General features: G+C 44.7%; 1 protein-coding gene across 1 annotated transcript in view; it reads left to right on the top strand.

Annotated features, from left to right (window-relative positions):
• Nucleotides 1-16,502, top strand: part of OC90 (otoconin 90) — a 40,487-nt gene extending 23,985 nt beyond the window's left edge. Inside the window, exons 8-15 of the mRNA XM_061611850.1 lie at nucleotides 850-900; nucleotides 1,898-1,948; nucleotides 6,821-6,981; nucleotides 9,915-9,987; nucleotides 11,227-11,319; nucleotides 12,872-13,046; nucleotides 14,551-14,657; nucleotides 16,037-16,502. Coding sequence (XP_061467834.1) covers nucleotides 850-900; nucleotides 1,898-1,948; nucleotides 6,821-6,981; nucleotides 9,915-9,987; nucleotides 11,227-11,319; nucleotides 12,872-13,046; nucleotides 14,551-14,657; nucleotides 16,037-16,350 — 1,025 coding nt within the window. The 3' untranslated portion in view covers nucleotides 16,351-16,502. The remainder of the gene's footprint in view (nucleotides 1-849; nucleotides 901-1,897; nucleotides 1,949-6,820; nucleotides 6,982-9,914; nucleotides 9,988-11,226; nucleotides 11,320-12,871; nucleotides 13,047-14,550; nucleotides 14,658-16,036) is intronic.
• The last annotated feature ends 182 nt before the right edge of the window (nucleotides 16,503-16,684 follow it).

Genomic DNA, 16,684 nt, shown 5'->3' with positions numbered 1-16,684 from the left:
ATAGTCCCTAGGACGGTATCTCAGGGGCTATAGATTGGATCTACCCTTCTGATACTGGAGACAGAGTACCAACATCACACACACACACACACACACACACACACACACACACACAGAGAGAGAGAGAGAGAGAGAGAGAGAGAGAGATGTTGAAGTCTCTGCTGGCTCCTGGAATGCTCTTTTTTTTAAAAGTACTTAGTTAGCCTGCAGTCCTATGGTTGGGAGGGTCCTACTCATATCAGAGCTCTGACATCAGTAGGAGCAAAAGGGGGTTGTTCCAGGGGAATGTGGAAAAGCAGCCTGGATCCAAAGGATCCAAATCTGTCCCAGTTCCCCCAGAAAAGGAAATTTAGACATGCTTCGGAGTGTGATGAAATGTTTCCCTCCCCTTTGTTTCCGAATGAAGGGGAAATGTTTAAAAAATAAAATCCAACAGCCCAGAAATGGACAGAGAACTGCAGTGTTCATCCACATTCACTTCCATTCCATTTGCTTAAGCCCAGCAGACCACAGGACAGGTGCGGGGGAACCTTTGACCCTCCAGATGTTGCTGAACTACTGCTCCCATCATCCCTAGCCATTGGCCATGCCTACTGAGGCTGATGGGAGCTGTAGTTCAGCAACATCTGGCAGGCCAAAGGTTCCCCAGTCCTGACATAGAATAAGGAGATTCAGTTGCCTTTCCCTCCCAATCTTAGGACTGCAGTCTAATTAAGCGCATTTTAAAAAACATAGATCATGTCAACTTGTGAATTTAAAAAGGTTTGAATGAACTATTTCGATGAATATGCTACGGAGCAGTGCTCCGGTCAGAAAATGTTGAGCTTTTTAAATTTTGCCATTTGACAGACATTCCTCCAGAGTCTAGTGATCTGTTGCTGAGGAACCCAGAAGAAGGAGGTAAGTACATCTCGCAGGCTAATATCACTGTTTTCTCACCTATCATTCTCAGCCTGTTCTGACAGTGCAGCATAATAAGCAAAGACATTATTGTTGAATAATCTTTAAACAGAACTTTTTGTTTGTTACATTTGCCCAGTGAATGTCGTATGGCTGAGTGGGGGATTTGAACTCAGGTCTCTTCAAGCTTACTGCAACACTCTAACACCACAGATGGGGGAAACCTGTGGCCCTCCAGATGTTGTCGGGACTCTAACTCCCATCAACCCCAAGCCAGCATGGCCAATGGTGAGGGATCTTGGGAGTTGTAGTCTAGCAACGCCTAGAGGGCCACAGGCTTCCCATCCCTGAACCACTACACCACAGTGATGCTTCTAAACATTTTGCAAACTTTAATGATACCATTTACAGTCCCTCTTATCAGGAGAAGAAATGGTGGGACAACTGTGCAACCTTCATTTGACTTATTTATTTATTTATTGCATTTATATCCCAAGAAGCTCAAGGTGGAGTACACGTTTCTCCCCCCTCTCCATTTTATCCTCCCAACAACCCTGTGAGGTAGGTTAGGCTGAGAGGCAGTGACTGGCCCGTGATCACCCACTGAGCTTAATGGACAAGTAGGGATTTGAACCCTGGTCTCTCAGGTCACAGCCCAGCACTGACCATCACTTTGCCACACTGGCTCCCCATGTATTCGTAGCCCAAGGGGCCAAATGTGTGGATGCAGAGAGCAGGAAAGTGGTAGGGCTGATGAGAATGCATTCATGATAGAAAGTCCTTGATAGACCTCAGCCCATGATAGACCATGGCCTATGACAGAGGTCCATGACATCCTAAAATTTCCTTCAGCGGTGAGAGGACTTGTCACACGAACACCCTTTGCAGTGAACCTTCTGTGAGTAATCATTTGCTTGACTTTATATGGGCAGAATAATGGATGACTTGTTTGACCAAAGCATAATTTCTGCCCTGGATGCTTTTTCTGTTTAAACAGTTACTCCAGATATGGAGAGTGGTGGAGGTCTTGAAATCCTCAGAGAAGGAGGTGAGTGCACTCTGCTGAAACTGTCCTCACAAAAATCACTGATGACTTCCTCACTGCAAAGGCCTTTATTCAGTCCTCACCCTTCTTGACCTTTCCACCACCTTTCATACTGCAGAACACTCTCTCCAACTTGAATTCCTTTCATGTCTTAGTTCTCCATGATGTGGAGTTTAGCTAGTCCTCCTTCCACCTGTTTAATCATTTTTTCAGTGTTTCTATTATGCCCAACTGAACTTCACATATTTCCTCTGAAGTTCTCCTCTCTCCTTATGTATTGACAATGTTTCCCATCAATCCTGTGGGAATAAATACATATCCTTTGGTTCTCTCCTTTATTCCCCATAGTCTGCCTGTAGTCATGTTGCTTCTCACTTTACATCATGGCAAAAAGATGGTCCTTCCTCTCTATCTCACTTGCAAATCCCGTTTCATGTTGTGGCTATCTTACACTGCTTCTCAGTTTGTAACTAAGCCTCTGCACATGTCTGTCTGTAACTAAGCCTCTGAACATGCAACTGAAATGGCTTCACACCATTTCCCTCCCCATCATTTGTGCTGAATTTTAGATTGTAAGCTCTGCAGGGCAGAGACCTGTCTTGTACGCCATGCATACTGATAGCGCTAAATGAGTAGGAAAAGTAACACCCTGAGTTGTGCTCAGACTAGGGATGGAAGAAAACTTTGATGCAGTTCGCATTTAAAGCTGAGCATATCCAGTTCATACTTTCTGAAACAATATAAGAACTGAAACACAGCCACCCTTTGAAATTCATGCTCACCCGAATTTTGCAATGAAGTTCTCCAACCAAGCAATGCTTACAAAATTGCATGCATTAAGGGAAAGTGCACAAAATGAATATATTGGTGAAAACAACATGCAAAAACGCAATATATCAGGATAAATTGCTTGCAAACATGCATACATTAGTCAAAACTGCATACAAAAATGTATTTCTTAGGAGAAATTCACACTGAAATGCTGAAGAATTTTCATGGGGATTTTCCTTTTTTTAAAATGCAAATTGCTGCAGATGTGGAGAACCGAATTTAAGATTAGAAAAATGAGAAATGGGGAGAAACAGAATGGACAGATCTTTCCATCCCTAACTCAAGCCATACAAAAGCAGGTCAAACACACTGGGGTAATATGCATCCAGAGGCCCATTCCACCCCTCCTCCCAGAAACAACCCAGGCCACCAGCTGCAGCTTTCAAACTGCTATCAAAGGCAGCCCTATGCAAAGCATATAATAGTAGTCTAGCATATGTGGCATTACCTAAATGGCCTATGTATTTCAAAGCTGGTCTTATTCAAGGGGAAAGGAATCTTAATCTACTTTATCTGACAGCAATAGTCAGTACAAGCAGTTCTCTTGGAGAATGTTTCAGTTTCTAAAACACATTGGTCATTATCACAGGTTACAATAAATGTGGTATTTCTGAGTACTAGTCCAAAATCTTGTGTCTTCCCCCCTTGGGGGGGCACTGCCCTCTCTGTGTTATCTTTGAACCCCAGGCTGCTTGCATGACAATAAAAGTTTCATGGTAAAGGGAGAGGAAAGCTCAAATTCTTGTTTCCAGCTAATTCATTCTACTACACTGGAGATCTTATCTAGACATTGTGTCTTTGTTGTCCTGATGCACAAAATGGATGGGAGGAATAATGATATTTGAATGATATTTTTGGAGGTGGGTGGTAGCAATGCTGTTGAATTAGAAAACCTTAAAATAATACATTTACAAAGCACTGTCTGGTTTGCTAACATACACTTTCTGCTTTATTTATGACAAAAGCTCAGGAAGGCATAAGTGCTGCTTTTGAAAATTCCATGCCAAGAGGTAAGTCAGCACCACTGGTGGACAGATTAAGATGGTCCGCCCCCGGAGCCTAATGGAATCCACAGGATTCCTGAATGCCCTGGGGGAGTTCCCAGTAGATAGAGCAGGTGACCCTGTTGAAGCCCTTGTCACACTGTGGAACGGTGAGGCGCATTGGGCTCTCAACATGGTTGCCCCCGAGCACCCTCTCTGACATTATGGAGTCCTGTTTGCACCTTGGTACACTAGTGAGCTAAGGGCAATGAAACAGGCTGGATGGCGGCTAGAGCACAAGTGGTAAAAGAAGTACTGTGAGGCTGATTGGGCATGAGTAAAACATCATAACCGTGCCTACTGTGTGGTGGTGAGGGCGGCAAAGAAGGTCCACTTCTCTGCCTCCATCACATCCTCAAGTAGTCGTCCAGTGGAGCTTTTCTGTATTGTCAGGGGTCTGTTGACATCAACTCCAGGAAATGGAGTTTTAGACCCTTCGGAGGCCCACTGTGAATTGTTTGCAAGGCACTTTGAGGGTAAAGTTGCTCGCCTCTGTAGCAGTCTTGATGCACCCTCTACATGTACTGTAGTCCCCAGTGAGGTGTCCAGTGCAACATCTGCTGCAACTTCTTCAGAACGGTTTCAGTTGATGCGGCCTGATGACGTGGACAAGTTGCTTGCGATGATGTGGCCAGCAACTTGTCCTCTCGACCCTTGCCCTTCTTGGCTTATTAAAGCTTGCCAGGGGTGTTTGACTGAGTGGATCCAGGGTGTGGTCAATGCATCATTGCGAGAGGGAGTGGTTCTAGCCACCTTGAAAGAGGCAGTGATCCAAACACTCCTGAAAAAGCCCACCCTGGACCCATTGGTTTGTGACAAAACCCGACCAGTTGCAAATGCCCCCTTTTTAGGGAAGGTGATTGAGAGGGTTGTGGCGCAGCAGTTGCAACTACTCATGGATGAAACAGATTATCTTGGCCCATCCCAGTCTGGGTTCAGGCCTGGTTATGGGACTGAATCGGCCTTGGTCACCCTGATGGATGACCTTTATCAGGAGAAGGACAGGGTGTGTGTGACCCTGTTATTCTTGATCTCTCAGCAGCTTTTGATAACATTGACCATGGTATCCTTCTGGGCCGACTTGGTGAGATGGGTATTGGAGGCACTGTTTTACAGTGGTTCCAATCCTATCTCCAGGGTCGCTCTCAGAGAATAGCATTGGGTGGCTGTCTTTCAGCCCCCTGGCAGTTGTGCTGTGTGGTGTCTCAGGGTACCATCTTGTTCCCCATGCTGTTTAACATCTATATGAAGCCCTTGGGAGTGGTCATCAGGAGCTTTGGGGCAAGGTGTCAGCAGTATGCTGATGATACCCAGCTCTATTTCTCCATAACATCTGAATCGGGAGAGGCCGTGCAAGCCCTGGACTGCTGCCTGGACTTGGTGGTGGGCTGGATGAAAGCCAATAAACTAAGTCTGAATCCTATCAAGATGGAGGTGCTGTGGGTTGGTGTTTCCTGAGTTCAGATAATTGGTCAGTTGCCTACTTTGGATGGGGTCGTACTCCCTTTGAAAGAGCAGGTTCGTAGTCTGGGGGTATTCCTGGATCCATCTTTGTTGCTAGAGGCCCAAGTGACCTCCGTGGCTAGGAGTGCCAGCTTTGGCTAGGAGTGGCTAGGAGTGCCAGTTACCAGCTTTGGCTGACAAGACAGCTGTGGCCATTTCTGGACCGGGACAGCCTGACCACTGTTGTCCACACAATCGTAACCTCCAGGCTGGATTACTGTAATGTGCTCTATGTGGGGCTGCCCTTGAGGTTGGTCCAGAAGCTGCAGCTTGTGCAAAATGTGGTGGTGAGACTGCTCACTGGGGTGGGGTATCACTCTGCTGCTGAAAGAATTGCACTGGCTGCCCATTTGCTACTGGGCCAAGTTCAAGGTTCTAGTTTTGGTGTACAAAGCCCTATACAGCTTGGGACCAGGATACCTGAAAGACTGTCTTATCCCTTATATACCCAGTCGATCAGTGTGCTCTGCAGGTGAGGGCGTCCTGCAGATACCATCTTATCAGGAGGTCCGTTCTGCACAACATAGGAAATGGACCTTTAATGTGGCGGCACCTACCCTGTGGAATTCCCTCCCTTTGAATGTTAGGCAGGCGCCTTCTCTTTCCTCTTTCAACAAGCCTTTTAAGTAGAGACCTATCCCAGTCTGCGTCTATGTTAGAATTGCTTTTAATATGTTTTTTTTAAAAAAACAATATGTTTTTTAACCCTTTTTAAAAGATGTTTTTAAAGTTGTTTTGTTTTAATGTATTTTAAGGTCTGTTTTTATGATGTTTTGATGTGTTTTTAGCGCTTTTGTTTGCCACCCTGGGCTCCAGCTAGGAGGAAGGGCAGGATATAAATCAAATAACAAACAAACAAACAAACAAACAAACAGATAAATAAATCTATAGCTTACAACCAATGTGACCTGGAGCCCAACAATTTCCAATTGTTGAAAGAATGGATCAGAAATATAGAAAAAACACTCTGTAGGGGTCTAGAGGCACCCTTGGTCTTCAGTACTTTAACTAAACCAGAAGGGGTCTTTTCTGTCCTGGCTCTTTTCAGGGCAGGCACTTTTTGGTGGCAGCTCCAAGTTTATGGCATGGCCATAGCTCAGTGGTAGAGCATCTCTTTGCATGCAGAAGGTCGCAGGTTCAATCCCCAGCTTCTGTAGGTAGGGCTGGGAGAGAACCCTGCCTGAAATCCAGGAGAGCTGCTGCCAGTCAGTGTAGACAGTAATCAAAAGAATGGCTTCTTGACCTCCTTCTTTCATAACTGCTGCTTCTAGAATGCCTGTATCTGTCATAGTCATCATAAATGGGAGGAGCTGTACACATTTCTTCCTTCCTTGGCTTTCATTTGGTTTGGTGTTTTCCGATCTCATTGAGCAAACTGGATTTCTTGGTGGCCACAAATCCACTTCTGGTCCAAATCATGAAGGGCATCTTCAGCATCACGGACATCTTCAAACTGAACATAAGCAAATCCTCTTGGACTGCGGGTTTGGAAATCCAGAGGTACACACACATGAACTATCAGACCATAGCAACCAAATTCACATTGCAAGTCTGTTGTCGTCGACCACGTTCCTCACAAAGAGCAAAGTGTTGGGAGGCTGCAGGCAGCAAGACATGGCGCTTCTGGAGGCGACTGACTTGCAAGGAGAAGAGGGGAAGGTGAGGTCGGCAAAGCGACCCTTCCGAGGAAGAGAAACGCAGAAAAGCGCCTCAGCCCAACCACCTTGTGGTGACCTCACTCCAGTGTAGACAGTACTGAAGAAGATGAACAATGGCGTGATTCAGTTATAAGGCAGCTTCCCACATCCCTGTGCTTGTTCCTGAGAATACTCTCTCCACTGAGATGCCTAGCCACATAGTTGTTTTCTCTCAGAAAATGAGTGAAGACATATCCCTCCCAACATGCCTTTGGACAAGGGGAATGGTGGCTCTAGGAACAGAGGTAGCTGCCTTATAACTGAATCACACAATTAAGCTGCATTCACACTGTGCATTTATTCCACTATTATTCCACTTTGAACAGTCATGGCTTCCCTCAAAGAAACCTGGGAAGTGTAGTTGGTGAAGGCTGCTGAGAGTTGTTAGGAGCCCCCCTACTTCCCTCACAGACCTGCAGTTCCCAGAGTTCCCTGGGAAAAGGGATGCATCATTAAACCGCTCAAGGAATTGTAGCTCTCTGAGATGAATGGGGGCCTCCTAACAACTCTCAGCACCCTTCACAAACTACACTTCCCAGGATTCTTTGGGGGAAGCCATGACTGTTTAATAGTGGAATACATGCATGGTGTGAATGTCCGATTTTTGGTCCCTCTGGCACATTGCTGTCTACACTGGCTGGCAGTAGCTCTCCAGGGTTTCGGACAGGAGACATCCCCAGCCCTGCCTGGAAATTCTGGGATTGTACCTGGGACCTTCTGCATGCAAAGCAGATGCTCTGCCACCAAGCTATGGGCCTTTATGGGGTGTACCAAATTACTGGAATCATTTATGAGTCATTTGACACTGACGCTTTTGTTCTGAGTTATATTGAAATGATTGCTTTTAAGTTCTTGCATTGTATGGTTATTATGTCGTTTGATGTTGTAAACCACTGTATGACCTTTTAGTGAATAATGGCATATAACAGAAGAGAGCAAAAAGGAAGTCCTCCTTCAAGCAGCGCGTAGCTAAACTATGGAATTTGCTCCCGCAAGAGGCAGTGACGGCCACCAACTTGGATAGTGTGAAAAGAGCATTAGACAAATAAATGGAGGATAAGGCTATCAGCGGCTACTAGCAGAGCTTGGAAAAATTACTTGGAAAAGTGGCCATGCTGGCTGGGGCTGATAGGAATTGTAGTTCAAAAAAGTAACTTTTCCAAGCTCTGGCTATTAGTCATGATAGCTATGCTCTGCCTTCATGACAATAAGAGTCAGATGTTCACTTGAAGGAAGAGCTCTCTTGTGCTCAGGTCCTGTCTTTGGGCTTCCCCCACAAACATCTGTTTGGTCACTGTGAGAACAGGGTGCTGGACTAGATGGGCCACTGGCCTGATCCATCAGGGCTCTTCTATGTGCTTATCTTTCTCAGGAAATAATTTTTTAAAAGAATATGTGCAGCTGAGAGTAACTTGTGATGACCTGCACTGTGCATGATCCCTTGTAGACAGGTAGGTAAGTCAGACTGGCAGTTGCAATCTCATTCTAAAATGCTTCTCTTTCTCTCTTGTTGAAATTAATGAACATGACTAACATACGTTTAATTATTTCAGTGGGTTTACTCTGAGTAAAACTTAGTTGGATGCAACCCACAATCTTAATTCATTTGTTCATTCTAATGCATTTTAGGCCATCTTTATTAATTGGTTAATATTTGTTAACCACCTTTCATCAAAAGACTGCAGGGCAGTGTACAAGAGTGTGAATAAAGACTCAATTCACATGCTACATAAGCTGAATTCAAAGTGAATGAATAAACAGGTCAAAATATAAGAGAAAAACACATTAAAATCTGAACAATTGAAGAGCAAACTAGAACAAAGGAAAGATCACCTAAAATTGCTAGGCAAAGCCATCTGAAGGCAGCAAGCCATAAAATAAGCCAAAAAACCCTGACATAATAGGAAAAAGGAAAAGCTTCAGAAAGATTGGTACTTTTAAAAGGTAGGATATAAATGACTTCAATAAATTGAATCTACTGCTTAGCAGGCAGGGGATTTAATCAAGGATGTGCTTTCAGGGCTGTCAGAGAAAGCAGTCATCCCAGAGAGAACAACTTCTGCTCCACCTGGTATTAACCCAACAGAGCCTGACTTGGTGCCAACCTCATATTTTCTTGGGAGATCAACAGACAATGGTAAGTAGAAGTCAAATTCCCGTGGGACCTGTTTGATGAAAAAGTAATGTAAAGGCATGTGCAGAGGTTCATAGAAATGGCCCATCTTGTTCAAAATGCACTCCCATTTTATTTTGAGGCCCCTAGTCCCGGGGGCCCCATAGCCTGGGAGCCTCATAACTATGTGCCCATTTTATTTTCATATGACTAAAACTAGCCCAACTTGGGGCAGGGGCATTCACTTATTTATTTATACTATTTATTTGTTTTGTGTCACATGATTTCACCGGGAAAAAAGGGCACATGGTTGACGATGGAAGAGAAAAATGTGTGGGTTCATTGGTTGCTCTATAAAAATCCAGAGTAATGACCTCCTGCTGTCCTGCACTGAATTGTCTGAATCAAATGAATACAAGATCCAATTGGAGTCCTTTGTCAGCTCTTCACTGAGACAGCAGTGTCGGTGGGGGTGCAGGCAGGGCTGGAGATTCCTTGGTAATTGCCAGGCCGTAAGTCCTCAGCTGGCAGCTTGGCTATAAATCTGCCAGGCTAGCAAGGAGGAAGCAAGATAAAGGCAGAGGCTGTTCAAACCTTACGTGTCAAGCCAGAAATTCAGAAGAGACGTCAGTGAAGGTCCGGGTCTCGTTTGCCGAGAGATCAGTCCAAGTCAAGGTTCAGGGGATAGGAAGACACACAGTGGTCACGCCTGACGTTGTAGTCAGCAACAAGCTGAAGCCAAGGTTTGCCTTTAAGAAGCAGGTTTGTCAGCAGGTGTGAGCCATCAGCGTTTTGGCCTTAAGTGGACAGGCCTGCCCCTCTTCTGCCTGACCTTCTGTTGTCTACGTTCTGCAGGTGAGGGGGGAGTATCCTGTTCACTGGCTGTGTCTGGCTGAAGGGCTTCAGCTGTGTCTGGGGTGCTCTGCAGCTGAGGGGGAGAAGGAGCTGGGTTCTCAGGAGTTTCCTCCATTTCTCCTTCTGGGTCTGCTGCTTCTGGGTCTGCTGCTGTTACTCCCGAGTCATCCTCGTCTGATGAGTCCTCTGATGGGGCCATGACATCCTTACTGAGTCCAAGAAGTGTATAAGATTTTATACCAAACCATAGTCTGGTATTACAAGCATGGGAAGGCATGGTTCTCATACTGTCTTCACCTGCCTCCCTCCCCCCTTCTCCCCTAGTGCATTATGAGTTCTTCTTTCTTCATGCAAACTATGATTTGGTGTTATGTCTGAACCAACTCCCAAGTTTCCCAGTGCCACATTTATTCTATAAACAAACATTAGACCACTGAAAACAGGAACCAGAGCAGGGACATTTCAATCCCCTAGGACATTCTGTAGTGGACTTCCATGTCTTTATATCTTGGCAAAGATGTCTTAAAGGGAGATCCCACCCTGAAGGTTATTGGGTTGGGCTCATTAGTAGGGATAGGCAAGAATTTCTCTAAAACTGAACTTGTCACTGGACTTCCTGATAGGTTACACACTCGCTAACTTTGCAGACCAATCCTGAATGCTGGGAGCTCCACGGCTTTTCCCACTACTGGGTTTTTGCTATCGTGAAACTGTCCCGCCTGCATCTTTGCTTTGCTAACACGGAACTGACTTTACCGAAATGTTGAAAGCAGAAGATAGGTGGAAAACAAAGGAACATGGAATGGAACTGCTTGCCAGTTTGATGGAATGCGATCAAACTGGCATCAACAAGCAGATCCCATTCCTACTCATTAGGGGACTGGGAATGGTTAGCTCATTAGGGTTATTTATTTAGGTGCTTACACTATTCACTTTGCTATGCCAATTCATCACCAATGGCTTCTAGTTGGGAGTGGATTACACCTACTCCCAACTGGACATTGCCGATGTTCTCTGGCACTACTTGACTAGTTGGCCTCGTTATAAACTTGCCCCACCTCCAGTACTCAGGGTGTACATACTTACCCTTTAAGTGACCACTTGATGTATCTGACAAAATGGGCTCTGGTCCTTGGTTTTTAGAGTGCCACAAGAATCTTTGTGCTTCTTTGTTTGTTTCTAGTTAATACAGACTTAAAGCTTGTCGCTCTAAAAATAACCAGTTTATTTGATCTATAGGGAACCATTTCAGGATCGGAGGAGAGGAGGGTACAACTTTTTCCACGATGTCTCCAGAAGAGACACCAGATCCCGATGAAACCTTTGGAGAAGGTGAGGTCATGCTATTGCTGCTATGATATCCAGCAATTTGATTGGAAAAGAGAGTAGGAAACCTCTGAAGATTAGAAAATGTGTAATGTGGTGTGAGAAATCTGTTTGATTTCATCTAATAAAATAATAGAAAGATCAAACCATCATGTTAGAATCTGGCCTTTAAAAAGCCAGAAGTCAGTTTAGGAATAGTTCAGGAAGAGTCCCTCCACCCATCTCTAAATATTTCTAAGGGCTTGTTTGTGTGCGCCTATGTATTGCTTTTAAGTATCTTATGTTTTACTGCATATGTATATATTGTTGCACACTGCCTTGATATTTTATGAGTCAGCAGTATATAAATACTGTTTGTGAATGAATGAATGAAGCAGAGCTGGGCAGACTTCAGGTTTACAAGATCGACTTTGTTCTGTTTTTTACCAGATGCAAAATAGTGACACGGGAGAACAACCACAGGGCAGTAATTCAACGAAGATGTTTGGTAGCGCAAAGATTTCTGTTTACGCAATGGAATTTCCCCTCTCTCCCCATGTATACCTGGCACCCTCCACAAATCTGGGGAGGGGACATTCCATTGTGCAGCCAAATGTCCTTGCGCTGATGGAACTCCTTCCTTGGATACCAGCCATGAATTAAAATTAAGCATCAATGTCTGCTCAGTTCAGGACTTTGTGATGGGAGTCCTTACACACACAGAGACACAGACACACAGCCCTTTTATATATACCCCCATGAGATTAAGGGGATTCTCCCTTGGGGGAGATCTCCTACGTGCAGAAGACATAAGGAGGTACTTGGATCTACAAGTCACTTTCGGAGGAGATCCCACAGATCTCCTTCAAGCAGCCATTCTGTGGGTTCTTCTCCTTTGAACTCCTCCAGCAGTCCCTCCCCCAGTTTATGTGGAACCTGTCAGTAAGAAGCCAGAGGCTGCTTCTGCTTTGATTTTTCAGGGGAGGAACTGGGATCTGCACTTGAATTTTCCCCCTGCCTCTTTGGCTGCGGCCAGGCAGATCTTGCAGTAAATTATGAACAGCCTGTGGCACCTGAGCCCTAATTCCTAATCCCTGGCTACAAGTGCTAAAAAATATAAACAAATAAATGTTCCCTTTTGCTCCTGTCAAATAGGCCGCTATTTTCCCCACAAGCCTTCAATACTGTTTGGAAGGCTGAGTGGGCTTTGAATTTGTTTAGTTTCCCCTTGTTTGGCCTTGATGGCTGATGTTGGGTCCCTTTATCCAAAGATTGTCAGCTGTACTCATCAAGATTTTGGGAAATTGTGTTAATCACTCACGTTTTTGATGCCTACAGTTAGAACCCCCTATAAGTGGCAGTGGAGTCTTTTTAGTTGTTGCTACTATCAGACAGTTGGGAGTCAGAAATCCTTGCTGATCTCCTGCAAATCACCCAGGGATCTATCAGTCAATCCCAATCTCCTTTCTGCCCATCCTGATCTAAAGAATGCTATGAAGCTCCATAATGGAAGGTGGAGAAAAAACTAGTTGCACACAGGATCAAATTGCATGACTCAAATTTCTCCCTCTTTCTATAGTTTGTGACCGGTTTACCTTCCTGCAGCTGAGAGACAATGGAAGAGTCAAGCGGGTGCTGCCACAATTAGGAGAGATGCTCTATTGCTTAACTGACCGATGCCCGGAGGACTTTGAATTATATGGCTGCTACTGTGGGCAGGAAGGAAAAGGCCACCCGACGGATGATCTGGACAGGTTGCTTACCCCAAACACTTTCAACACATATTGGCAACAAGCAAACAACCCATCACCTGCACCACACACACTTCTGCAATAAAATACATTAAACTGATATCTGACCATTCGTGCCCTAAAGATGCCTAAGGTGGCTCACAATGGAACCATACGACAATGGAACCAATGACCTAGAGAGGTAGTGGGCTCTCCGACACTGAAGGCATTCAAGAGGCAGCTGGACAGCCATCTATCGGGAATGCTTTGATTTGGATTCCTGCATTGAGCAGGGGGTTGGACTGGATGGCCTTATAGGCCCCTTCCAACTCTACTATTCTATGATTCTATGACAATGTAATAAACATACTGTCAACTGAATAAAAATCAATAAAAGAAATAACGCAGAAAATTATGGAAATAAACTTAAAGAGAGGCTATATATGCATTATATGTTTAGAGCACATGGCTTCACCCAGAGAATCCTGGAAACTGTAGTTTGTTAAGGGTGCTGGGAATTGTAGCTCTGTGAGGGCTAAACTTCCCAGGATTCTTTGGGGAAAGTCGTGTGCTTTAAATATATGTTGCATATGCAGCCTGAGAGAGTGAACTTAGCCTGCATTCTTAGCCTGGTTTTAGTGGAGTAGGATTTGTCCTTTTAATTTTTGTTGATGGATGAACACTTCTATTATTCTTGGGGTTTGTTTTTTTTGCATTGTACTGATTTTAAATGTCTGACAAGTTGTTCTGTATTAATATGTGCAGGTAAACCACATAATAAGAAGCTTTGTAAATTGCACATATAGCATTTTAATAATGGGGGGCAGCTTTATGTAATTTCAAGCTACACTTTTAAGAGCAAGGGGTTATGGTGTTAGACGAGGATCTGGGAGAGCAAGGTTCAAATTGCAGTCACTTAGTTTAACAGGGTTGTTGTGAGGATAAAATGGGGAGGGGGAGAACAATGTACCTTGAGCTCCTTGGGGGAAAGGTGGGATATTAATGCAATAATAACTAAATAAGCACACAAACACTTCCATGAATAGTGATGCCAACTTGTATAGGAGCTCTGTAATCTATCCACTAGAATCATACATACTAGAGCTTCATGCATGCAGCAGAGCAGGTCTGGATTAGGCTGCATTTCAGCATTCAATTTATAATTAGCAAACCATTACACTCATTGTCTAATCTAGAACAATGCTTGACTGGTTGCTGAGCTGCAGCCATCAGCAAGACCTTTGCTTTCTGATTTTGAAACAGTGGTTCTTGCTGCTGAAAAGCTGCTTTTCAACCTCAAGTTGCCTCTTCAGCAGTGGGAACCATCGCATCAAAACCAAACCTCTTGTGTTGCCCCATAAACATCCCTTGCTTTGACCTCAGCCAGTGTTTGGATAATTCCAAGGAGTCCGACAAAAGCAAGCTAAAAAACATATAACACATTTTACGGAAGCTAGGCGTTCAAAACAATGTAAAGAACACTGTCTTTCAGAGAGGTGACATGTTGGCCCTTTCTGCTTAACTGCAGGTGCTGTTTCTCTCATCATTGCTGTTTGGAGCAACTTAAGAAACTGGGATGCCACCCAGAAAGAAATTCCAGGTCTGAGGTTGTGTGTTTTGATCAAACACCAAAGTGTAAGTTTGGGGTGAAGGATGAAAAGCTACCTATCTGTCTATCATGAGTTTTAAGAATAGAAATAGTGTTTTATTTGTTTAAATAACTGCTTGTGGGAGAGTGATCACAGAACATAGAAAGCTGCCTTATAGAGACAGATCATGGGTCCATCTAGCTCAGCATTGTCTCCACTGATCAGCAGCTGCTCTCCAGGGCTTCAGATAGGCAGGCATTCCTAGCTCTACCTAGTGATTGAACCATGGATCTTCTGCGTGCAAAGCAGATGGTCTACCATTGAACCACAGGCCTTTCCCATAAAATGAGAACATCATCTGAATAGGGTCAGAGTTTTCAGACTTTCAAGAATCCATACAACACATACTTCAAGCAACCCTAGTGTTATTATCATGGCTGGCTCACAACATGTAGCTGCCCGAGGCAGAGGACAAGATGGTACCATGTACCAGACTCAACCAGCTTAGTCAAATCTTAGTTCGGCACTGGCAATGAGATTACATCTCCTGTTACAGGGCAGCACATACAGTTCTAACACAAGCATGGAGAACCCTGTGACCCTCCGGATGTTGTTGGACCCCAAACCCCATCAGCCCCAGCCAGCATGGCCTATGGCCACAGAGGATGATTAGAGTCCAACAACATCTGGAGGTTTATCGGTTCCCCATCCCTGCTCTAGGAGAATGATAAATATATTTATTTCTTTGTTTCCAACATTTATATACCATTTTTTTTGCCACAAAGGGGTTTCCAGTGAAATCAATAAAACCAGTTAAAACAATATGTTTAAACAAAGCAAATACAATAAAATTAACATGGCAACAATACTGCATTTTCAGTACTATTGCATAATACAACATGATGTAGGGTCGGCTTACCCTCATCCACCCTAAATCAGGATGAACGGACTCATTTTGACTAGGCAATGGAAGCTCATTATGGAAAAGGGAGTTCCACAGTAGGGGGGCAACTGCTGAGATCCCCCCCGCAAGTCCCAAGACAATGCAAACCATTGTACATTGGACAGCCACCTGTCGGGCATGCTTTGAGTTGAATTCCTGCACTGAGCAGTAGGTTGGACTTGATGGCCTTTAGGCCCCTTCCAATGCTACTATTCTGTGATTGCTGGTGGGATGAGACGGGGCTCCCTCAGCTGACCTCAAGGCTTGGGCAGGTTAATAAGGGTAGGGACATTCCAACAGATAGCTAGAATTTGAAGGGGAGGTGTTCAGAAGGAATAACACTGCCACCTCCCACTTTCCTCCATGATTTGCCACTTAAGGCAGCCACCTCAGTATGCCTAATGGTAGAGCCGACCCTGATGGTTATCCCGTCTGAATCTTGCACTTCAACAAATTCACATGAACCATCTTTTTTTCCTTAGGTATTGGATGGACAATGTGCGAAAAGCTGCAGTGTTCTTGTGACAAGGCAGCGGCTGAGTGTATGGCTGCTTCCTTTTTCAACGAAAGCCTCATGGCTCCGAACAGACAAGCCTGCCCAGAGGTGAAATTGTTCTGCCGCAGGGGAGGGCACGATAGGCCGTTGAGCAGCACTGTGATTGGTGCCAGCGCCTCCAGCGAGGAAGACAGGAGCAGCGAGGAGGCCGAGCTGGGAAAGAGGTTTTTGAGAAGAGGGAAGAGAGCAGCAGGCCTTGGCAGGGAAAACTCCAGAGCTATAGAGCTGCAAAGAAGATAACCTGCAATTCTCTTGCACCAGTTGGGACACTTATCAGGAGTAGGGATGCACAGGATTAGTAATGCCTGCTCCGTCCTTTGTGTGTCATAAAGCGACTCGATTCTGTTCTGCTGCTGTTCCGTTTCTGCCCAACACATTGCTATCTGTTTGCTATGGCAGCATTATACGCATTTGTCGTCATCATTTTGTCATGATCTATGCTGCCATGTTACACTATACTGACAAATCAATTGCCTTCCGCGCTGCATTTGCTTTCAAAGTTAATGGATTTCCTGACAGGTAGTCCTGTTTTTTCCAGCAAAAACAACAAAGAACTTTGGGACACCTTAAAGAC

The sequence above is a fragment of the Rhineura floridana genome, chromosome 1, assembly GCF_030035675.1.
Source record: "Rhineura floridana isolate rRhiFlo1 chromosome 1, rRhiFlo1.hap2, whole genome shotgun sequence".
NCBI lineage: Eukaryota > Metazoa > Chordata > Lepidosauria > Squamata > Rhineuridae > Rhineura > Rhineura floridana.
The sequence above is the reverse complement of the archived record's forward strand: the minus strand, read 5'-3'. Positions and strand labels throughout refer to the sequence as shown.